General features: G+C 41.8%; 1 protein-coding gene across 3 annotated transcripts in view; it reads right to left on the minus strand.

Moving 5' to 3' along the window:
* SLC18B1 (solute carrier family 18 member B1) overlaps positions 1–24,661 on the minus strand; it is a 41,289-nt gene that overhangs the window by 15,505 nt on the left and 1,123 nt on the right. For all 3 annotated transcript variants that reach the window (XR_008629825.1, XM_055136557.1, XM_055136558.1), the window contains exons 2-7: positions 23,821–23,963; positions 13,740–13,835; positions 11,494–11,567; positions 9,771–9,918; positions 6,413–6,569; positions 158–294 (exon numbers count right to left, since the gene is read on the minus strand). Coding sequence is in view for 2 of the 3 variants with exons in the window: in XM_055136557.1 (XP_054992532.1) it covers positions 158–294; positions 6,413–6,569; positions 9,771–9,918; positions 11,494–11,567; positions 13,740–13,835; positions 23,821–23,963 (755 nt within the window). In the remaining variant the exon portion in view is untranslated. The remainder of the gene's footprint in view (positions 1–157; positions 295–6,412; positions 6,570–9,770; positions 9,919–11,493; positions 11,568–13,739; positions 13,836–23,820; positions 23,964–24,661) is intronic.

Below are 24,661 nucleotides of genomic sequence, written 5' to 3' on the forward strand. Positions count from 1 at the left end.
TCAGACCCATCGTTACTGAGACATCAGAGAGGGAAGGTACAGGCTACCTCAGGTGATGACCCTTTGCCTCCTTCTCACAGTTACTCAAAGGATTTTCCTTAAAGCAATTATACTCACTGGCTAAAAGGCCAAGCGTTTCTGCTCTCGGGCTACTTACCTGCTTCATAACAAAGAGAGACAGAGTTGGGTCAAGGAAGCCTAAACAGGAGCTGACCGAGATGTTGATGAAGGCGAGGAAGACAACCTTGGGTAAAGTGATCAGCTTCCAGAATGAGTGTTTATCTGGATTGGATTCTTTGGGATGAAAAATTTTAAAAAGATGTTAGTGTTTTAATTTAAAAAAACACTTAACTTTATATTTTAGCCAATTTTGAAAGTCAAAATCAGCAAGAACAATCAAAATAACATCTCTGAGTTTACCTGAAATTGCACACAATATACATTTGAATATAAGTCATTTGAACCTAGAGACTATGTTTAGTTTCTTAAAAATAGCTTCTGAAATTCCAAAGAAATCCTTCGGAATCAGTGTGATAAAAAAAAGGGACATAGATTACAGGCGAGAGCTTGACTCAGGAATGGCTTTCACCAGCAGAAGAGCATCTATGTGACCTTGATCTGGTGCACAGGAAAAGCCAGACACTTTATTAAGAAACTATGTGTAGAGACAGATGGGACAAGGTAAGGTGCTTGTCTTGCAGACAGTCAACCAGCCTGGTTTGATCCACTCTACCACATACGGTGCTCTGAGCACTTTCAGAAGTTATCTCTGAGCACAAAGGCAGAAATGAGTCTTAAGGAGAGAGGGAGGGAGGGAGGGAGGGAAGGAGGAAAAAAAGAGAAGAAGGAAGGAAGGAAGGAAGGAAGGAAGGAAGGAAGGAAGGAAGGAAGGAAGGAAGGAAGGAAGGAAGGAAGGAAGGAAGGAAGGAAAAGAAAGGAAGGAAGGAAGGAAGGAAGAAAGAAAGAAAGAAAGAAAGAAAGAAAGAAAGAAAGAAAGAAAGAAAGAAAGAAAGAAAGAAAGAAAGAAAGAAAGAAAGAAAGAAAGAAAGAAAGGCGGGAGGGAGGGAGGAAGGGAAGGAGGGAGGGAGGAAGGGAAGGAGGGAGGAAGGGAGGAAGAAAGAAAGAGAGAGAGAGAAAGAAAGAAAGAAAGAAAGAAAGAAAGAAAGAAAGAAAGAAAGAAAGAAAGAAAGAAAGAAAGAAAGAAAGAAAGAAAGAAAACTGTTGAGAACGAATCTAAACTGAAAAACACAAGATTTTTCTCTGCTGGCAAGATAAAACAGAAAATCAAAGGGGTGCTGCTAAATTGTGTGTGAATTATGTTTGGGAAAGCTTCATTTTCCAGAATTCCTGGGATGGTAACTCAACTTCTTCACTTTTCCCACCACCACAGATTATTGTTTCACCTCTATGACTTCTTTCTCCCTTCCAATTCTGCAAATTCGATTAATTTTCGAAAACCTGAGTCTGGCCCTAATTAAAACCAGAAATTTTACCTTTCTCTGGTCTTCAATTATGCTCCTAGCCCGTCCCATATGATTTTTCAACAAAACTATATTTCATCCAATACTGTTTATTATTGTTTGGTAATGTTCCTATCTTCCAAATAATTTACTGAATAGAATCTTTGCACAGAAAGTCAAAGAAGAAAAACTCAGAACCTGTGTAAGAAAACAGGGTATTTAGCATGATTAGTGGAGAGAACAAGAATGCAGCAGGAAGGCACTCATTGCAGCAATATTCACCATAGCCAAAATTTAGAAACAACCTGAGTGCCTAACAATAAATGAATGGGTAAAGAAATATTATATAGAATATTATGTGCAATACTACTCAGCTACAGGAAAAGATGAAATCATGCAATTTTCCACCATATGGATAGAACTAGAGGGTATGATGCTGGTTGAAGTCAGACAGAGGACAGATACAGACTCATGACTCAGACAGAACGACTTCTTCTATGTGGGATACAAAGAAACATGGTACGGGAATGACAAATGACTAAAAGCAACACAACTGGAGACAGTCTACTGGGCTCGCCTAGGGTGGGGGAGGGAACAGGAGGGGTCCCTGAAACATTGATGGAGGAAATGTGTTATCACTGTATCACTGTCATCCCGTTGCTCATCGATTTGTTTGAGTGGGCACCAGTAACGTCTCCATTGTGAGATTTGTTACTGTTTTTGGCATGTCAAATACACCACGGGTAGCTTGCCAGGCTCTCCGAGAGGGGCAGAGGAATCAAACCCTATTGGCCGAGTGCAAGGCAAACTGCCCTACCTTCTGTGCCATTGGTATTGGAATTATGTATGCCTATTAATACTATGACTGACAATATTAAATCATGGTTTATTAATAAAAATAGGGGGGAGACCTAGGAAAGGCTTTTTAAAATTAGTAATATCTTAGTTGTACCTAAAGGACAAACTTGAGATGGGCAAATGAGAAAAGAATCTCCAGAACTGGGGCCGGAGCGATAGCACAGCGGGTAGGGCGTTTGCCTTGCACGTGACCGACCCGGGTTCAATCCCCGGCATCCCATATGGTCCCCCAAGCACCGCCAGGAGTAATTCCTGAGTGCAAAGCCAGGAGTAACCCCTGAGCATCGCTGGGTGTGACCCAAAAAGGCAAAAAAAAAAAAGAAAAAGAATCTCCAGAACTTTTTTTTTTTCCAGCAATGGTATATTTCAAGACTTAGCAAAAATTCCTGTTTGAGGAAATGAAAGAACAAAAGCAGGAACAAAGACAGCTCAAAGGCTAGAGCACGTGGTTTGCACGCAGGCTCAATTTCCAACACATTGGTCTCCAAAGCAAGATTGGGAGCAACCCTTGACCAGAGAGTAAGCGTAGCCCTTGAGCACCATGGGCTGTAGCCCCTAAATAACAACAACCAAAGCATACGGGCACAGTTGGAGACATGAAGGATGAAAATTGAAGTAGGAGACTGAAATACGATTCTGCTGGAGAGGAATGTACTGACAAGATTATGCAGGCAGGCCTTTGTAAAATATGCTAGGAAGTCTGAGAACAACTAAGCATTTCAAGTAAGGGGTGAAAATGTGATTTTTTTTTTTTTTACTTAAAGGGATATTGCTGCACACTTGTGGAGAATGGAAAGAAGGGGAGGAAGGGGAGATGTGTAGTTGCAGTTTTACAGGTCAGGTAAATTATTGACTAGGTCTGGCTGATGGGGCTCTTTTCCCTAACAGCATCACAGTTCATCTCAATAAATTCTTGCAATAATTAGCAAAATATAATAAGTCATAGAGTTGTCAAATTAAGTACTATATTTAAAGTTTCTAGGACACAAGGGATATCCTGTGGGTTAGTTTCTTTTTTCCCTTTTTTTCTTTTTTTTTTTTTTTTTTTTTTGCTTTTTGGGTCACACTCAGAGAGGCTCAGGGGTTACTCCTGGCTCTGTGCTCAGGAATCACTCCTGGCAGTGCTTGGGGGCCGTATGGGATGCTGGGAATCGAACCCGGGTAGGCCGCGTGCAAGGCAAACGCCCTACCCGCTGTGCTATCGCCCCAGCCCCTTAGTTTCTTAACTATCAAATATTGCACTATGAATCAGGAGTGAGCACAGCCCCCAGCACGCTCCATACAGAAAGAACCTGCGATTATAGTTAGAAAGAGGACGCGCACCACCTTGTGGCTACATGTGGTAGTGCAAGCAGGGAAACTGGGATTTGTGTAACATCGGAAGAGCAAAAATGGTACCTTTCTCTAAATCCAAAGCGGCGAAAAATGGCTATCACAAAATAGAATATAATAACGTCAATAAAGGGGCCCATAAAGATAATACAGAGAGTAGGAAGCTTGCCTTGCACGTGGCCGACCGGGTTCATTCTCTGGCCTCCATCATGGTCCTTAGAACATCTCCAGGAGCAATTCCTGGGAGCAGAGCCAGGAATAAGCTCTGAACACCTCTGGGTGTGGCTCAAAAGCGAACAAAGAAACAAAACTGAACATAGGAGCTGGAGCGATAGTACAGCGGGTAGGGCGTTTGCCTTGCACGCAGAGAGCTGGATTTGATCTCTGGCATCCCATATGGTCCCCCAAGCACCATCTGGAGTAATTCTTGAGTGCAGAGGCAGAAATAAGTCCTGAGCATAGCCAGGTGCAACCCGAAAAGCCAAAGGAACAAAAAACTAAAAACAAACAAAAACAATGCCAGTGAAGGTGTTCTCCACGCAGGTACCGGTCTTGTCACTCCATTGTGGAGGGGCGGGGCAGGTGGTGCTGCTTATCCTGGAAAGGGCTTGGGCCCCAGTAGGTAACAGCCAAGTCTTCTAGTCACCAGTGTTGGGTGGCCACTGGCTGAAGGCAGCAGGCATCACCGTGATCGGATGCTTGGCGGGAAGGGAGGCTGGTGCAAACAGCAGTATAGCAAATGGCAGAGGATACATTTGCTGTTGACTTTCCTGATTATGAAAATATTAACCATGTTGTAGTTTTTATGCTGGGAAAAGTCCCATTTCCACGGACGAAGGGATCTGTTGACTTTTCCTATCCTGATCAAACATAATGCTAGTATGGCGGCTCCAAGGATGTGTCACTAATGAAAAACCAAACACGAACTCCAAGTTTTGGGTCTTAAATCCGGTTAACTATTTGTAAGGTGTTTTAAAAGAGAATGAGAAAAGGCTGGGTGCCTCAGTCAGAGGAATCTCTAGTGCTATCTGCCGTGGAGAATGGGAAACGGAGTAGAAGAGGCCATGATTAGAGGAGTGGGGTATTAGGTATCATGAAAACACTGTAAGAGTTGGGGCTGGAGCAACAGCACAGTGGGTAGGGCGTTTGCCTTGAATGCGACTGACCCAGGTTCGATTACCAGCATCCCATATGGTCCCCCAAGAACTGCCAGAAGTAATTCCTGAGTGCATGAGCCAGGAGAAACCCCTGTTATCACCGGGTGTGACCCTGCATCACCACCAAAAGAGAAAACACTCTGAGAATGTTAAAAGAGCATGTCAATAACATGGAGGGCCAGAGGTGCCAGGTAGAGCACTTGGTTTGGCACGCAGCCAATCCCAGTCAATCCCCTAGAGCACATATAATCCTGAGCCCTGCCAGGAGTGATCCCTGAGCACAGAAAAGAAGCAATCCCTGAGTACTGCTGGGTGTTACCCCCAAACAAACAAAACCAAAATAAGAAAGAAAAAAAAATGGAAGGGGAACAGGTATTGGAATCATCTAGGTTGATGATTCCAAATCGCCAAAGTTCTGAACACCATAGTCGACCAGAGCGCAGCAAGTAGTCTGATGCCTTGTATGAGAGAATACAGGTTTAGTTCATTCCCTCTCACAAGGAATATCCTGACAACTTGACCCTGTCACATGGCACTGCATCCTGGAGTCAATTTCTTAGATCTCAGCCAAGTGTTCATCGGTGAACCACGTTCAGCACAGTCCAGGATGCAGGGCTATGGACACTAGGGTCCCTGTGCAGAGGAAGACGACAAACACCACGTGTGCTTGGGCGTGGTGATACCGAGGTGATACCGAGTCCGCAATAATCGCTAGCTCTTCCTTCCCTAGCTCACAGGTTATCTTTCCAGTCCCTTTCCCTAGCAACCCATTATAGGGAAAGCACCAACTAGTTACTAAGCCTATTAAAATAACCCTGATTGGGGGCAGGAGTGATAGTACAGCGGGTAGGGCATTTGCCTTGCACGCAGCAGACCGGAGTTCAATTCCCAGCATCCCACATGGTCCCCCGAGCACCACCAGGAGTAATCCCTGAGTTGTAGGAGCCAGGAATAACCCCTGAGCAACGCTGCAAAAGTGAAATAACCCTGATTGGCACATCAGCTTGTACAGAATAGATAGAAATGTACCATATCATGCTTTGTACATGATAAGTTGCCTGAGCATGCAGACCCATGCACTTGGTCCCTGGGCCTGTGGAACTGTTCTGACAGCTAGACTCTTCCTATAGGTATAAAGCATTAAAGCCAGGATGACTCGCATTACTGCCATTATTGCCTGCTGCTGCTCGGGTCCTGGCATCCAAGCTGCGCTGAGCAACCAGCTATGAGGAACCTGGAGAGGGAAGGTGTCCCCTCGCCCTCCCCTTGCCTTTAAGAAAATGTACCAAGACTGGCCAGTGACTGCTTGTCATTTGAAATACTTAAATGAAGTCCAAGAAGACTTCTGGAGAGCAGGCCTGTGGTGATGCTTTATGATCAGAAAAAAAATGCTGTTTAGCTCTAGAGAAAAGAAAGATTTGGGTCACGGGGAAATTCATATAAACAAGTCGCTAACAACATTGATGAAGAAAATCAATTCTTTCAAGTACTCTAAAATATCTACCATTGATTATAAAAAAATCAAAATGAGGATCTACTACATTGGTATCCTATAAAGTTACAAAATAAATAAATAGTAAGAATGAGAAATAAATGTTGGCTTACCATAATTAGGTAAAATACACATGTTGAGAGGCACCATCAGCAGAACTAAGCATCCCAGAGCAATAAAAGGCACCTCATAGCCAAAGGACTGATACAAGAAGCCACCGATAGGGGGCCCCAGCACAAGTCCAAGTCCAGAGAAAATTTCAAGACTTCCCTAGAAATGAGAAAACAAAAATAAAAATATTCTGTTTGAAGAATTAAATAAAATGTAAAGGGCACTATATAAAACAAAATCTATTCTCTTTATATACAAACACACAAACACACACACACAAAATGAACCAAAAATTTAAGCATACATGTTGAAATCATGTAAGAACTAGTGAAATGAAATAAAGAATATTTTATTTTAATTAGTTATGGTGGGGGAATACTTTGCAGTTATGACTTAAAAAGTCAGAAGACACAAAACAACATTTATGAAATGGTTACATAATAATGGGCTGGAGCGATAGCACAGCGATAGGGTGCTTGAGTTTCACGAGGCTGACTCGTGCTCGATTCCTCCGCCCCTCTTGGAGAGCGCAGCAAGCTACGGAGAGTATTGCGCCTGCACAGCAGAGCCTGGCAAGCTGCCTGGAACATATTCGATATGCCAAAAAAACAGTAACAATAAGTCTCACAATGGAAGACGTTACTGGTACCCGCTCGAACAAATCGATGAGCAATGGGATGACAGTGACAGTGACATAATAATAAGAAAAAAAACATAAGACAAAACATATCAGAAGAAACCTGAAAGAGGATCATTTTTGCAATGATCCTCTTTCATTGCTGCTACTAAGGGAGCTGCTACTGGTCAGTGAGAAAACAATGCACAGACCCATAGGAAAGTCTTAAACAGACCAAAATACAAAATTCAAATAGTTCTTAGGTTCATTAAAAAAAAAAAAACACCATTGGTCTGGAGAGATAGTTCAGCAGGGAGGGTGTTTGCCTTTGCAAAGAGCAGATCGGGGTTCAATGCCCGGCATCCCATATGGTCCCTGGAGCACTGCCAGGTTAATTCCTGAATGAAGAGACAGGAGGACCCCCTGAGTATCTCTGGGTGTGGTGAGAAAATATAAAAAGATAAGTAACAAAAAACACACTATCTTGTTTTTTAAAAAATGGACATTTAAATCACAAGACACAGTGCCTATTTATTACCTGTTATTATACATCAAACACTTCATTTGTTTTTACCACACTCTGTAATGCATTGCCTGTGGACAGTCTGACCAACTAATCAACATTACTAGATGCTGTAATGCATTGCCTGTGGACAGCCTAACCACAGTCTGATCAACATTACTAGATGCACATACTTCTGGCCTGAATGCCTCTTCTGGGAATTAATTAATTAATTAATTAATGTATGTATGTTTTGGGGGTTGGGTCATACCAATGATGCACAGGGCTTATTCCTGTCTCTGTACTCAAGGATCATTTCTGGAAGGGGGTGGGGGGAACATATGGGGCATCAGGGATCAAACCCCAGGTTGGGCCGAGTGCAAGGCAAGGGCCCCTACACACTGCACTCACGCTACAGGCCCTCTTTTGGAAATATAAATTACAAGTACAGCCATAAAGATGTGATACGGCAAATGTACAAACTTAAGTGTTATGGCACTGTTCGCAATAACAAAAGATGTGAACAATCTAAACATTCATCACAATCAAAAAAAATTATTGGGACCAGAGAGATAGTATGGCAGGTAAGGCACTTGCCTTGTGTGCAGTCAACCTGAGTTCAATGCTGGCATCCAAATGTTTCCTTGAACACCACCAGGAGTGATTCCTGAGTGCAGAGCCAGGAGTAACCCCAGAGCATCACTGGATGTGGCCCCCAAACAACAAAAATATTAAATAAATAAAATATAAGAGTTGTAATATATAGCTCCCCAAATAGTATAGCAGGTAGGGCGTTTGCCTTGCATGCAGCCAACTCTGGTTCGATTCCCATCATCCCATATGGTCCCCTGAGAACCGCCAGGAGTAATTCCTGAGTGCAAAGCCAGGAGCATCGCTGGGTGTGATGCTCCTGGCTTTTTTGGTGAAAAAAAAAATCTTTCTTTTTTTTTCTTTGGCTTTTTGGCTTTTTTGGGTCACACCCAGTAAATTACTCTCCTGGAAGTGCTCAGGGGACCTTATGGGATGCAAACACTCTACACACAGTACTCACAGTACCATCCCTCTGAGCATTACCTTCAAAACTTCTTAGCTCTCCCTACTTACTGATTGTATATTTGTAGGATTATCTATTTCTTAGCATTTTAAAATGCACTAGCACATTTTATTTTATTTATTAGTGGGGGAAGGTACACCTGAAAATGCTCAGGTGCTACTTTTGGCTCTGCACTCAGGAGTCCCTCCTGGGAGTGTTGGGGGTATCAGGAGAGATGCCGGGGAGCCTGGGTTGGCCACACATAAGGCAAGCATCTTATCCTCTGTACAATCTCTCTCACCCCTTGACTATACTATCTTAAATTTATATGCCTGTAAAAAAAGATAGAGTTTAAAAAAATCTTTTTAATTTTTTTTTCCTTTTTGGGTCACACCCAGCGATGCTCAGGGGTTACTCCTGGCTTTGCACTCAGGAATTACTCCTGGCAGTGCTTGGGGGACCATATGGGATGCCGGGGATCGAACCCGGGTCGGCCGCATGCAAGGCAAACGCCCTACCCGCTGTGCTATCACTCCGGCCCCCTAAAAAAATCTTTTTTAAATATCATGTCATTGATTTACAATTTTGTGGAATTTCCAGAGTTTAGCTTTCACCATAAGTATTTGTGTATGTGTCATCACCTCCACAATAATTTTTTTAAAACAGTTTATGAAAGAAGAAGAAGAAAAGTGCCTGCCATAAAGGCAGGCTGGTGGGGTTGGGGTGGCAGGAGGGAAACTGGGGACATTGTTGGTGGGAAATTTACACTGGTGGAGAGGTGGGATGTTGGAACATTGTATGACTGGAATCTAACCATGAACAGCTTTGTAACTGTGATTCTCAAGGTGATTCAATAAAATAATGAATTCTTCATAAGTGAGACATAAAGAAGCATAGTAAGAAAAACACAAATGGTCAAAGCCATTAGCACCAGAAATTGTATCTAGAAAACTGAGTTTACTTATGGGGGTGGGCAGTTAGATGGGACATGGGTGGAGGGAAGCAGGCTCTCAGTGATGGGTGTGGGGTTGCAATGATGTAAGCACGAAAAGTCCAATTAACAGTACTGTAAATCCCAGTACCTCGGTGAAAATGGAAAAGAGAAAGACTGGAAAAGTAGGCAGAGAATAATATCCAGCTTAGCTGGGGAGGTCAAATATTTAAGCTGATACTAAAACTTAAGTAGGGGAAAATGTATAAAATACATACCATGACTGTAGCCACATTATTTGGAAACGCCTTTGCAAGGATAGAAGAAGATGCAGTTATGGCTGCAGAGAAGCTTATGGCATCTGCTATTCTCACTATAAAACACAGAGCAATAAATGTTGATCTGTCTGAAGCTTGATCCAATAAACTAAAAAGAAAAAAAAAGGACAATTCTCAAATGCCAAGTTGGGTTTGTGGATTTCTTTCTGTATTCAATTAAGCTGTATTCAATGAAAAGGGTAAAAGTAGTACTACACTCATAGTTACTAGAACCATTTTTTAAGCACAATTTAAATAAAGAGTTGTTCGCTTTCAACAAAAGGAAATTGCTCTTTTTTGATCACGAATTGCATCAAAATGATTTATTTACTAGAATCATTCTGACAAGACCCTTTAAAGAACACACTAGATTCAATCCTCCCTCTTCCCACGATGAAGCACAGACCTTCTAAATAAATTGATAAGTAAAGAAAATAGAAGGCCCTCAGATCCAAATTAAATAAAGAAACAATAACAACAACAACAAAATTTAACGTGACAAAATTTAACGTGAAGGCTTTCCTGAGCTTACTCTATCATGACATATCACAGTCCTATGATTCCTCCACGAATTCCAAGAACCACTGAAAGCTACAATTTGGTCCTATACACTGTTTTAAACACTCCAGGGAGAGTAATCATTTGCAAAGCCATTTGGCCTCTGTACTTATTTTTTCCATTTTCTGAAAGTAGCATGAGGGTGTGGAGATGGAGCAGAGAATCTTCCACTCCCATGCTTGGAAGTGAACACGCGACTGAAGCATGTTTAATCTGAGCATTCTCACCCCCTGGCTAGTGACCACAGATCTAGGCTGTCAACAAGGATGGGCCAACGGCCTCCACTCTGGGAAGCTACTGCAAGCTTCTGAGTAACTGTCACCACCTTCCCAAGGCAATTTCTAGGGTCATCTTGGCATTATGAAAGAGAAACATGTTCAAGAACAAGGCTCAAGATGAGGAAAACAGGGGCTGGAGCAATAGTAGAGTAGGTAGGGCGTTTGCCTTGCACTTGGTTGACCCGGGTTTGATTCCCAGCTCCCATATGGTCCCCCGAGCACCACTAGGAGTAATTCTTGAGTGCAAAGCCAGGAGTAACCCCTGTGTATCACCTGGTGTGACCCAAAAAGCAAAAAAAAAAAAAAAGGAAAACAAAACCAGAAAATCAAGGATGGTTTCTGGTGACATTAAGATCTTTATCCTGGGGCTGGAGTGATAGCAGAGCGGGTAGGGCCTTTTGCCTTGCACGCAACTGACCTGGGTTCGATTCCCAGCATCCCATATGGTCCCCTGAGCACCACCAGGGGCAATTCCTGAGTTCAGAGCGAGGAGTGACCCCTGTGCATTGCCAGGTGTGACCAAAAAGAAAAAAAAAATCTCTATCTTACTCTTCCACTGATTCTTTGGGTCCAAAAGTCCAGTTTGCTTAAGGCAAAAGATTTTCTGCGAGTTAAACAAGTGAGTTAAATTTCTGTCACAGCAAACAAAGGAGTCCTAATGAATAAGTACAGTAGCCAGATTAGTTGTGATTCCCTTGCAAGTCTCCCAATATCACTCACCATAAGTTACATGCCAAGTATCCAACAATCAATGGAAATGATTGTCTTAAGGACTCCATTAACATTTTGAACTGAAACTAGACAATCAAATCAGCCCAAGGTCCTAAACATAACAGAATGTGACTTACCCAAAAAGAATTGTCACACCTCCCGATACAAACATGCCTGCCACAAACATAAATTTTGCTCCAATATGTACAAGCTATAAAAAAAATCAAAGAAAAATGGTTAAATTAATGAGTGTTATGCATCTAAATTGGCATAAACAAATTCACTGTATCTGGAAATATAAGATTTTTTTTTCTTTTTGGGTCACACCCGGCAATGCACAGGGATTACTCCTGGCTCTGCACTCAGGAATTACTCCTGGCGGTGCTCAGGGGACCATATGGGATGCTGGGAATCGAACCGGGTCAGCCGAGTGCAAGGCAAATGCCCTACCCGCTATGCTATCACTCCAGCTTCTGGAAATATAAGATTTTATGAAGAAATGCTCTGTTACAATAAAAACCATAGTAGAATGGCTTCATACACTGATTACAAACATCACTGTCACTGTCATCCTGTTGCTCATCGATTTGTTTGAGCGGGCACCAGTGACGTCTCTCATTGATGAGAGACTTATTATTACTGTTTTTGGCATATCCAATATGGATGGGTAGCTTGCCAGGCTCTGCCGTGCAGGCTCCATACTCTCGGTGGCTTGTCGGGCTCTCCGAGAGGGGCAGAGGAATCGAACTCGGGTCGGCCGCGTGAAAGGCGAACGCCCAACCGCTGTGCCATCACTCCAGCCCTACAAATATCAAATATTTAAAAAATCAATTGGTCCTTGGGCCAAAGAAATAGTATAGGCATTAAGGCACTTGCTTTGCTTGTGGCTAACCCAAATTTGGTCCCCCAGCACCACACATATAGTTCTTAAGCCCTGCCAGGAATGATACCTGAGCACAGAGCCAGGAATAAGAGATGAACACTGTTGGGTGTGACCCAAAAATCCATTAGATAAATAAATATAAAATCAATTAAGCATAGGAATAGAACTGCCAACTATGGCACTATTCATAAACAGAATGATTATTATCTATTTGTCTATGGAAATCCCCCAGAATATTAGAATAACTCATAGTATGTATTTCAATTAAAGTGTACATATGTGTAGGATAATGTTGGTTTGCCCTTCCTCCCTGGCCGCAGGGAGCTTGGGTTTGTTGACTGACCCTCAACCTGTCAATTACCTTTGTCTTTCTCTTCTCCTTATTGTCCTTCACACGGTTAGCTATTTCAGAGCAATTGCTTTTTGTATGGATACAGGAAGACAGTTAAAAAGATAAGCCTGTGACGTGGGAGTCGATTGACTCCAGATAATATTACCTCCTGGACATCTGCTCTCTCGATTTAAGCCTCAGTTGCCCTTACTTCCTAGATCCCCAAAAGCAGTGTCCCAACAAGGGACTGGATGGACCCAGGGCAAGCGGTGAGCTAGCTACCCTGGCATTGAAATGGGCCTGGCCAAAGTGCCCTAATGCTTAACTATAAGTTAAGAGCTTGGTCATGGACAAATTCTGTCATGATCCAAAAGTAATAACTAGATTTGGACTCTGCTGGGGTTAGGGATGATTGATCCAGCCTGAGCACTGTAGTCTGAGTCTATAGCAAGATGTCCCCAGGAAAGTCACCCTATAAGCCTAAAAGTGTCTATTACTCTGTCCATACAGAATGGTAAATATTAAGAAGTAGAATAAAAGATGCTAATTAAGTTGCATGTGTAAGGAGAGGAGAAACACACCTTAGGGGCTGTTTTGCCCTCATGGGCTGCAGGTGGTCGGGAAGACTGGAAAATCATTTTTGATCATACTTCCCATGGGGAGGTGTGACTGGGGAGGTGTGGTGAGTAGATAAAAAAAGAGAAACTACGGGGAGATAGGGATTGATTGATTGAAGGAGATGGGATTGAAGGAGAAGGAGAGAAGAGGAGAGAGACAGGAGAGAGAGAGAGAGGGAGAGAGAGAGGGAGAGAGAGAGAGGAGATAAATACAGCAGAAAGAAAGAATTACGCGGTTAGAGAGAGAGAAAGAGAGAGAGAGAGAGAGAGAAAGAGAGAGAGAGAGAGAGAGAAGGTTGGAGAGAGCTAGGAGAGATGAGAGATTGAATAAATGGCAACTAATCAGCAACCAGCTTGGCCCTCGTTCTTCCTTCCTATCCAAGGCAACAGCCGTCTGGGGTGGAGAAGTGGCCGAGAGCACCAAATGCGGGCGGCAGGAGAGAGCCGCCCTGAGAGCCCATGAATATCCTTTCACGTGTAATCCCCACACACGCACGTGAAAAGCTCACACAGTGCAGTGGGATTTACACACATATGCACCTTAATACTTACATATTTTCCAAATAACAAAGATGACAGAAAGTCAAACAAAGCAAAACATCCAAAGATCAAGCCAATAACTGTATTGCTGACTCCTTTCTTTTCAGCCTATAGAGAAATAGAAAAGGAAACCATTTTACAGATAAATTAGCATCAGTATGGAAAAATTGCTATTATATCAACACAAAATCATCTTGTAACTTTTATGTAGAAGTTTCAAACATTATTATTTTAAGATAAACAGGATGGAGAAGAAAGAGAAACTACAGTTAAACCTAAATTGACATGAAAATTATTCACTTAACATACTTATAAATAATTATTAGGTTTATAAAATTAAGAAATAAGCACAAAGTTGAACAAATTACATTTTCTGATTTCAAAAATAATTTATAAAGCTACAGTAATTAAAACTGTTTGGCACTTGCATGAAGAGGGAAAGTACATATATGGAGCAGAATAAAGAGCACAGAAATAAATCACAAACATATGGCCCATGATATTCATATACTTGATATTCAACTGATATTTTCACAGGATGCCAAGGACAAATGATGAAGAATGAACAATATCTTTCAAAATCAGAGTTGAAAAAAACTGGATATTTAAAAAAGAATATCATACATCTATACACTCACAACAAATTAAAATTAAGACCTCAAAAAGACTTAAGACAAAAGACTTAAAGCTATTAAATTTCTCAAAAAAAGAGATAATGGGGGAATTTTTTTACATTGGTCTTGTCCATTTTTTTCTTGGCCTTGACACCAAGTGCACAGGCAACAGTACTAAAAGTAGACAAATGGCATTACATGACTGAAAATCTTCTGCATGGCAAAATTCATGATCAAAAATGTGAGGTCAGGGGCTGGAGCGATAGCACAGCGGGTAGGGCGTTTGCCTTGCACGCGGCCGACCCGGGTTCGATTCCCAGCATCCCATATGGTCCCCAGAGCACCGCCAGGGATAATTCCTGAGTGCAGAGCCAGGAGTAACCCCTGTGCATCGCCGGGTGTGACCCAAAAACCAAAAAAAAATAAAAATAAAAAAAAATAAAATAAAAAAAATGTGAGGTCAATCTACAGAATAGAAGAAAATTCTTACAAGCTATCTATTTAATAAGAGCTTAATAATATTCAAAATATACTCAAACCTCCTACAATTCAATAGTAAATTCTCAAAGAAAAAAAAAAAGATTTCAAAATCAGTATAAGACTTGAGTAGGCATTTCTCCAAAGAACACATAAAAATGGCTGCCTGGTACATGAGAAAGTGTTATCACTAACCATCAGAGAAGTATGGGTCAAAAGCAAATAATACAACATTTTACATCTATTGAGATAACTATTGATGTAGGAAAAAAATAAGAGATAATAATAATTGGTGGTAATATGGAGAAATTAAAGCCATATTCACTGGCAGAATGCAAAGTATTGCATCCACTGTGACAACCAACAAAAACAGAACAGAAATAAGTCATCAAAACATTAAAAACTGAACAACCATAAAATGCAGTTCAGTTATTTTAGTTATATACAAAAAAATTAAAAACAGGATCTCAAGAAATGTCTACACTCTTATGTTCATTGACCATTATTCACAATAAGCCAAGTCAAGAAACACACACACACACACACACACACACACACACACACACACACACACACACACACACTGGATTATTCAACCATAAAAAAAGGAAAATTCTGATACTGGCAACACAAATGATCCTTGAGGGAATTGTTAAGTGAAATAATGCAATCAAGAATGAGCAAATATTGCATGATACTACTTACTGGTGGTTGGGAGAGGCCTTGGAGGGGCAAGTGGGGAATTATTGCTTATTTTAAATAAAGCGTTGGTTATGCAAGATAAGCTCACATTTTATTCTGATTACAAAATAGCAAAGAGAGAGGAAGGTGAAGAAGAGCAGGAGAGAGAGTGAGGAAGGGATGGGTGAAGGGGATTGCAACCCACAAAACAAAAAGGCAAAGGAATGTTTTTTGTCTGCATTAAAGATGCTTAGTATATTTTATTATAATGATATCAGTGGGAGCATATGTCTAAGGTTATCAAAATGAATGAATAAAATGTGCAAAATTTTTAAAGTATGAGATAAATCTCAAAAAGGTCCCCACAACCCCATCCCACCCCCCACCCCCCAGATATCTTTGCTTTATCAAGCAAATAATGAGTATTTAGAGATAAACAAAACCAAAAGAAACATGACTGAAGAAAAGAAACGGCTCTGCTTCATTCATGGAACTGAATGAACAGCTCAACTGGACATTTCTTTTTTTCTACCTATGAGATAATAGAAAATATACATACTTATCTCTGTCCTAGACTCTTAGAATATATCACACAAAACCCTGGAAGGTTCTAAGAACATTAGGAACATCTTTTGTTCCAATAGTGGTTTTGATCTTTGGTCAAGCTCTTAAATCTTAAATCAATAATGGGTTTAGTCTTTGATCTTAAATGCCTTGCACTTCCTGGATGACAGAGGTTGTCTGTGGTTGTTTTAATGAGGTGACTTTGGTGGATTCTAGATGGGAACTGATAAAGGTAAGATCAAGTCAAGGTTAGATGCTTGGAGCTTTCAGCCCTATGCCCATTCTCCGTAAAAGTGGATAAAAATGCAGTTAATGATTGATCACACCTTTAGGTAGGTGAAGCTAGGAGAATATTCCTAGATAGGTCTCGGAAGCTGGGTGCCCTCTCCTACTTACCTTGCCCTTTGTATCTCTCCCATCTCTACATGTCTCTTATGCTTTACCATATCCTTTCATAAAATGCTGGTAAATATTAAATACGTGTTTCCCATGGCTCTGTGAGTCATTCTACAAAGAACTGAATCCAAAGTGTGGGAATTATGGACAGTCTGATTTGGCTCCAAATCAAACCAGATTACTACAGACACTAAGGATAACCTGGAGACCTATTATAACTGGCATCTGAAGTGGGCGCACTCTAACACAATTAAGTCCTTAATGGTAGGGTAGGCGGATGTTGGACTGAAGTGATAGCACAGCAGGTAGGGCGTTTGCCTTGCACGCGGTCGACCTGGGTTCAATTCCTCCATCCCTCTCGGAGAGCCCGGCAAACTACCAAGAGTATCCCGCCTGCACAACAGAGCCTGGCAGGCTCCCAGTGGCGTATTCGATATGCCAAATACAGTAACAACAAGTCTCACAATGGAGACTTAACTGGTGCCCGCTCGAGCAAATCGATGAACAGCGGGACAACAGTGCTACAGGCAGATGTTACTGAGAATCACTTGATGTCGAGGAAAATGTTAGATATTAGGTGTGAGACGTATTGTAAAGTTCATAAAAGTTTGAAAATAAGGGAGAATCACACAGGGGTTATTGATTTTCCTACTCAATACCACATTGTTACAGAATCAAATTCCACAATTGAAAAAAAAAACTTTGCCAGTCAAAAAGCTCAAGAATAGGAAGTTCCCTAAGTTATCACATGAGTTTTCCCAAGGCCCATTCAGCCTACTTCTCTAATTCTGATATTTATATCACCACCTGACATCTTAGAAAAGAACAAAGTTTTTTTTAAAAAAAAAAAGAAAGAAAACAATGGGGCTGGAGTGATAGTACAACGGGTAGGGCATTTGCCTTGCACGCAGCCGACCCGGATTCAAATCCCAGCATCCCATATGGTCCCCTGAGTACGGCCAGGGGAAATTCCTGAGTGCAGAGCCAGGAGTAACCCTGTGCATCGCCAGGTGTGACCCAAAAACAAAAGAAAAAAAAAGAAAGAAAACAAGAACCAAGTTTTATTTCCTAATATCAATGCTACAGAAAAAATATGTCCTTTTGCTGCAGTTTATCATCTATCAATGGTATATGTTAATGTTTAGAGGCTATATTGTCAGTGAATTTGCTATAAATGATACAGTATTTCATCTAAACCTAGTTGTTTTTGTGGTGCATAGCCAGTGGTATGTAGGGCTTACGCCCAGATTTGTGCTCAGGGATCACTCCTGGCAGTGCTCAGAGAACTGTATATCATGCCAGGCAATGAATCTGGGTTAGCTGTGTGCAAGACGAGCACTGTAGCACTGTAGCACTGTCGTCCCACTGTTCATCGATTTGCCGAGAAGGCACCAGTAACGTCTCCATTGTGAGACTTTTTACTGTTTTTGGCATATAGAATATGCCACAGGTAGCTTGCCAGGCTCTGCCATGCAGGTGGGATACTCTCGGTAACTTGCCGGGCTCTCCGAGAAGGATGGAAGAATCAAACCCAGGTAGGCCGCGTGCAAGGCAAACGTCCTACCTGCTGTGCTATTGCTCTAGTCCTAATTCTTTTGAAATTCAAACGCTACTGTTAGTTACAATGGACAACTGAATTTATATAAAAAATAGAGTGACGGTTTAACAAAATATTTAAACCCTAGTTAAATACAGTAAATACTTATATCTGGTTCTAGTATATATACAGTTATTTGAGAGCTAAAATATAAATTAGAACCACTCTATACTGGTTTGGCTATGTGTCAAACTATGAAATCGAAAATTTAACGTACACAATTTCCTGTCCTCTCAGGCTGTCAATGGGCATTTATTAAGTACCTTCTATTTGTCAGACATTATTGCTGGGAACCAACATGCTTATGGCCAGAAGACGCAATGTTCATTTATCCTTTGCCAGAAATTCAGCTATTTTTTCAAGCAACTTTACTTAATACAGACATGTATGCACACAAACTCCTTTGATCTTCAAAATTCACTCTTTGCAATAGTCCAAACTGCATTTCTTTGATCATTTAACGAGTTGGAGTACATACTTCTCATGCGGGATACTGAACTCAATCCCCCGAGCTACAGAGTCTCGCAAATACCACTGGGAGTCACCCTGAGAGCACTGAGCCAGGAGTTGCCTGAGTCCTGCCAGGTATTGTCCAAAACAAAACAAAACTGTGTTTCTTTGCCTTTTCTCCAAAATTGCATTTTAAATATATATTAAAAAAATATCCTCTTGTGTGGAGCACAAAGGACAGTTAGGACAGAGAAGGGATCAGCATGACAATAATAGTTGGATATGGCCGTTTTGGGCAGGAACCAAGTAGGTAAAGGATACCTTTTGTTATCCATATTACAAACCATAGGCCCAAGAGGAGAGAGACAGACAGAGAGAGAGAGAGAGAGAAAGAAAAGTGGTGCTCAAGACTTACTCCTGGCTCTGTGCTCAGGTAGCTCTTGGGGCCACATGGGCCGACAAGGATTGAGTCGAGGTCAGGTACCTGCAAAGCAAGTGCCCCACTGCTGCAATCTAGGTCCGGTACATGCAAGGCAAGTGCCGTACCCTACAATCTCACCAGTTCCATCAAATCTCTTTAAATGGACCCTACACTTCTCATATCATAGTACCACAGGAGGACAGTTAGATGAACTCTTGTTCCCAGCCATACCTAGGAAGCGGTATTCCCCCTCCTGAAATAAGTTCTCTAAGTTCCTGGTGATGGAAAAAGTAGAGAAGATAAAAATAACAGCTCTACAGTAATTGCTTAGGCAAGATTTAAGCTCATAATTCTATGGGATTCAAAATCAGTCTTTCCCCACCCATTATTTAATAAGCCCAGAAGGTGATGTGAAAAACAGAAAGATATCATTATAAAAGATACCTTTAATGGCATGGTCACAAATGGCTACAATGTACATGGAATGAATCATGAAGTCTATATTCCTGGCAGAGAGGTCAGTTGGTGCTATGGGTTGGACTCTGTACCTCAAACTTATGGCAAGTCCTGATTCACAGTACCTCAGTATGTGGCTTTTTTGGATACCAAGTTTTGCAGGAATAATCAAGTTAAAATGAGGTCATCAGGGTGGGGTCTAATCCAGCATAATTTGTATTTTTGTAAAAAGTGGGTATAGAGGCAAGACAAAGAGAAGAGACATAGGGAGATAACAGTCATCCTATCAGCCCAGGATAAAAATTTGGAATAGATCTTTACCTCATAGCTCTCAAAAGAAACTTATCCTGCCAGCCACTTGATCCTACAACCTTTTCCTCCAGATTGTGAGGTGATAAATCTTAAGGAAATCTAGTTTACTCCACTTTGTTATGGAAGCCCTAGAATAGTAAAAGAACTTTAGATGTAACATTTAATCAAAGGATTCAAGTAAGATGCAGAAGGAGTGGCTGGAGCAATAGTACAGCGGTAGGGCATTTGCCTTGCATGCGGCCAACCCAGGTTCTATTCCCAGCATCCCATATGGTCCCCTGAGAGCTGCCAGGGGTGATTCCTGAGTGCAGAGCCAGGAGTAACCCCTGTGCATCACCAGGTGTGACCCAAGAAAAAGATGTAGAAGGAGTGTTTGTTGACCAATTAACAGTAAACAACAGTTCTTTACTTAACTGGTCTAAGAAGCCTTTAATTTTAGGGACTAGCAGGAAGTACTTAATGGTTACAGCAATCAACATTTACTAAATCCTCATTATAAACCACAATCTCTATCAAGTGCTGTTCCACATGATCTCTCACAACAACAAAATAAAAATCTAACTTTCAATAACTTCATTTATAGATAAGTATACACACTCGCAAAAGTTCTATGATGACTGAATTTCTGATACGTTCCCAACTTCTTGGCATGTCTTAGAAGCACACACCTTGGAAGCAGCTGAATACCTCCTTTGGAATTGGATCCTACTTCATATTAAGAAATAAAGAATAGTTACTGAAAGGCTCACATGCACTCCTCCAGAAAGGGACAAAGTGGCCAGGGCAAAGATGAGTAGAAATGGAAATTCGGTGCAAGGCTGAAGAAAGGTCCTGTACTGCCTTTGCCTACTTTGCTCTGCCTAATAGAGTGGCAGAAGGTAACGGGAAGACAGGTGGGACTGCCTGTGCAATCTCTAATAAGAAATGAACAACTCAAAGGTAGAGCACCCGCCTTTCATGTACAAGGCTGCAAATGTGATCCCTGGCCTGCCATGGAATGCCCCGGCTGGCACCACAGCACGTCTCCTCCAGCACAATACAATTAAATCTGAGGTTCCTAGATACCACCACAAAAGGAAGGGCAGGTGGAAAGAGAAATGAAAAGAATCCACTCCTCATTCCTAAATACTGAAAATGATGCTGTTTCTGCTGGCTGTCCTTGCCTACAGCCTTCCCTGCTATAGCGCAAAAAAAAAAAAAATCCAAAACAAAAAAAAGCAAACTAACTTAAAGTCTTTCAAAGCACCCTCCCTGTCTTATTCCATGCAGAGAAAGTGAGCATTCGGTGCTCTCATGGAGTGCCGGCTGGAGCAGGAAATGCCCTTCTAACTGGTTGATCCACTTACTTCAGTTCTTTCTCTTAATTCCTCAAGCACCCAGCCACTGTTCTTTTTCAAATCCCAAATCTTGTCAGGTTACTTAGTCTTGCTCAAACACCTATGATGACTCCTCACTAACTAAACCTCTGACATGCATGGAAGGACCCTTGTATCCTTGCTGCCACCTACTTTTCCATATCCTCTGTCATATCTCACTCCACCCCAGGCCCGAGCCATAGCACGCTGTCAGCTGTTACCCAAGAAAATACTATAGGTTTCCCCAATAATGCAAAAGTCTCGACATGTATGACCTGACAGGTTATTTCCAGGAGGGGGGGAATATCTGGAAATGCTATTAAATACTGTTTTTGGCATATTGAATACGCCATGGGTAGCTTGCCAGACTCTGCGGTGTTGGGCAGGATACTCTTGGTAGCTTGCCGGGCTCCCTGAGAGGGAATGGAGGAATCAAACCCTAGTCGGCCGTGTGCAAGGTAAATGCCCTACCCACTGTGCTATCACTACAGCCCATTAACATATAGAATAAATGGCATTTTATTAAATAGTATTTCCAACTCTCCATACCCCGCTACATCCCCATGATCCACCAAGTAGTACCAAAGAGAAGCATCCTACTTTTAGAGAGCATGGAAAACCTGTTTTTATTGCATGAATTGAATGACTGGCACCTGCAATCTTCTATACACAAAATGCCCTTCACATTCTTGTTTACCTTAGTAACTGACATTTCTCAACACCAATTTTAGATTATTCCGTCAAATCCTTTCAGCACTTATTTTTCTTTTCTCAAGCTCCAGTCATGGAAAAATGAAAGTATTTTGAAAGAATGAACCTTTTTGAGTCTCACAACTTTCGGATACTCAGCAACTCTCCCGTTCCCACCCCGCCTTTATTTTCACTCAAAAAGAACAGACAAGAGAGTTATTGTCTGGATCTCTTTTCTGTCCTACCATATCCATGTCTAGCATGCTCTAGAGTGGGAAATTATTAAAACCTCCTCATCCCATTCAGTACATAGAACTGTGCAAATCATTTCCCTTCTGGATGCTTCATTTGCAACATGATAGAGTCTCACTAATTTTCCCATCTTATCTCTTTTCTATCGCCTTCTTTGCTGAGAGGACAAAATGTAATAAGTATGTGGTAAATAAATTTAAAACTAAAAATCACTATATGAGTACAAATGCTTTTTGCTCCTGCAGCACAAGAATAACTTCCAGTCTCTTTTATAATACACAGTACAGTATTTAACTACGGACAGAGGAATGAGAGAAAGCAGTGCATTAAGGTGATGATTTGCAGAAAGCTGGAAGTAAAACACGTGGATATATTATCTCCACTCAAGTAAATGGACCCATTTTTTTCATACTGCATCACAGTCACCTGTACTGCAGCCCACTCACGGCAACTTCACCTCCTTGTCTCCAGATTTCAGGTGGGACTTTCTAAATGTATTTTTCTTTTAAACCTGTGCCATAATCTATAAAACTCATTCACTGTATCACTGCCATCCCGTTGATCACCGATTTGCTCGGGCAGGCGACAGTAATGTCTCCAATCTCCTAGCCCTGAGATTTTTAGCAGCCTCTCTTTACTCGTTCATCCCAGCGGTGCCCCCTTGGGGACTCTTTCAGGGTAAGGGGAATGAGATCCATCACTGCTACTGTATTTGGCATATCACATACGCCACGGAGAGTTGCCAGGCTCTGTCATGCAGGCAGGATGTTCTCGGTACCTTGCCAGGTTCTCTGAGAGGGAGAACTAGGCTATAAGAACTCATTCACTTATAATTATGAGTATGATTAAAAGGAACTAGCCAAAATCTCCATTTGCATAAACCACTCAATTGAATAAGAAACTCAAGTCTAAAGAGAATTTAGTGGGCTATGTCTTCCTAATTCCAAAATTCTAAAAAAACTCCAAACTCCAAGAATCAGTTACAGTTTTAACCTTTTGTAGTACCATTAAAAGATCACAGTCAGGGGCTGTAGCAATAGCACAGCGGGTAGGGCGTTTGCCTTGCACGTGGCCAACCCGGGTTCGAATCCCTGCATCCCATGTGGTCCCCTGAGCACCACCAGGAGTAATTCCTGAGTGCAGAGCCAGGAGTAACCCCTGTGTATCACCGGGTGTGACCCAAAAATTTAAAAAAAAATCACAGTCATCAGGGCCTAAGGAATAGTACAACTGGTAGGGAGCTTGGTTTGAATGCAGCTGACCCAGGTTCAATCCCTGATACCCTACATGGTCTCCTGAGTGCCAGAGTGACCCCTGAGCTCAGAGCCAGGAGTACGTGCTGAGTCCTGCCAGTTGTGGCCCCTCAAAAAAAAAATCACATTACGCAAGGTGTCTTCTCCCTCCACCCCTTTACTTTTCCCAAAGATTCATCAAGCTATATGTAAGCAATCCTCAGAAGGGCAATTACATTAGGTGAATTAATCTAAATGATGTCCTTTTTGATTAGGTTTGGGTTTTATTTTCCTGGTATCAGATATATTCCACAAGAAGCATTCTGCAGGATAGGAGAAATAGCTCAAAGGGCTGAGCTTATCCATTGCATGCAGGAGGCCAGGACTCAGTGATCACTGAGTGGTACCTGGGGCAAACTCCAAGCACAGAGTACAAGGGTAGCTCCCCAAGCCAGACCAAACCAGCAAAGGCTCTGTTGATAAGTTGGCCACGTCATCTTTCCTATATGCATATTTTATGTTTTACCTCCTGGAAAATAAAATAATTCAAAAGGCTGTTTTGGAAAAGAGTTCATAAAGATACAGAAGACTCTTACCTCCTTGGGAAAAAAGGGTCCTAGAATGGAATAGCACATCATCGAACCCAAGTTGATGGAAGCCGCAGAGATCAGTACAAAAAGCTGTTCTCTGGACACCCGCCACCTGCCAGTCTCCCCTGCACTTCCTGGAGGTCCATCACCTTAAACGCAAAAACAGCACAATTTCAGGCAGACCTGGCCTACTGACTGAAGGACACAAAAGTCACCTTTGCTCCCAGTGCACTCTGAGGATAACATTTGTTGAGACAGGGCTATTCTAATGTCTATCTGATCAAATATAACACACTCCTAGCACTCTGCTGCAAGTCTGAAAATCCTATCACTTCCATGTAGAATTCCAGTGTGGAAACGATCAAACTAATCTATTCTGTCTCCACCCTAACACAAACTTACTTTATCATGTTCCTGTTACTGAGTCCATAGGAAGGACTCCAGAGGTAGAATGTGATATATCATTCAATATATCAAGTGTACAAGCTCCCCGTATTACACTGGCAATATACACTTTTAGTATATCGGTTTAGTTATTTGATCACTCTATCACTGTATCACTGTCATCCCAGTGCTCATCGATTTGCTCCAGCAGGCACCAGTAACGTCTCCTGTGTGAGACTTGTTACTGTTTTTGGCATATCCAATCACCGTGGGTAGCTTGCCAGGCTCTGTTGTGTGGGCCAGATACTCTCGGTAGCTTGCCAGGCTCTCCGAGAGGGGCGGAGGAACCCAACCCAGGTCAGCCGCCTTCAAGGCAAACGCTCTACCGGCTGTGCAATTGCTCCAGCCCTCAAAAACAATATTGAGGGAAGTTAGGTGAAATTTTAGGAAGGAAAATGTATCT

This window comes from Sorex araneus, chromosome 4 (genome assembly GCF_027595985.1).
Source record: "Sorex araneus isolate mSorAra2 chromosome 4, mSorAra2.pri, whole genome shotgun sequence".
In the NCBI taxonomy this organism is placed as follows: domain Eukaryota; kingdom Metazoa; phylum Chordata; class Mammalia; order Eulipotyphla; family Soricidae; genus Sorex; species Sorex araneus.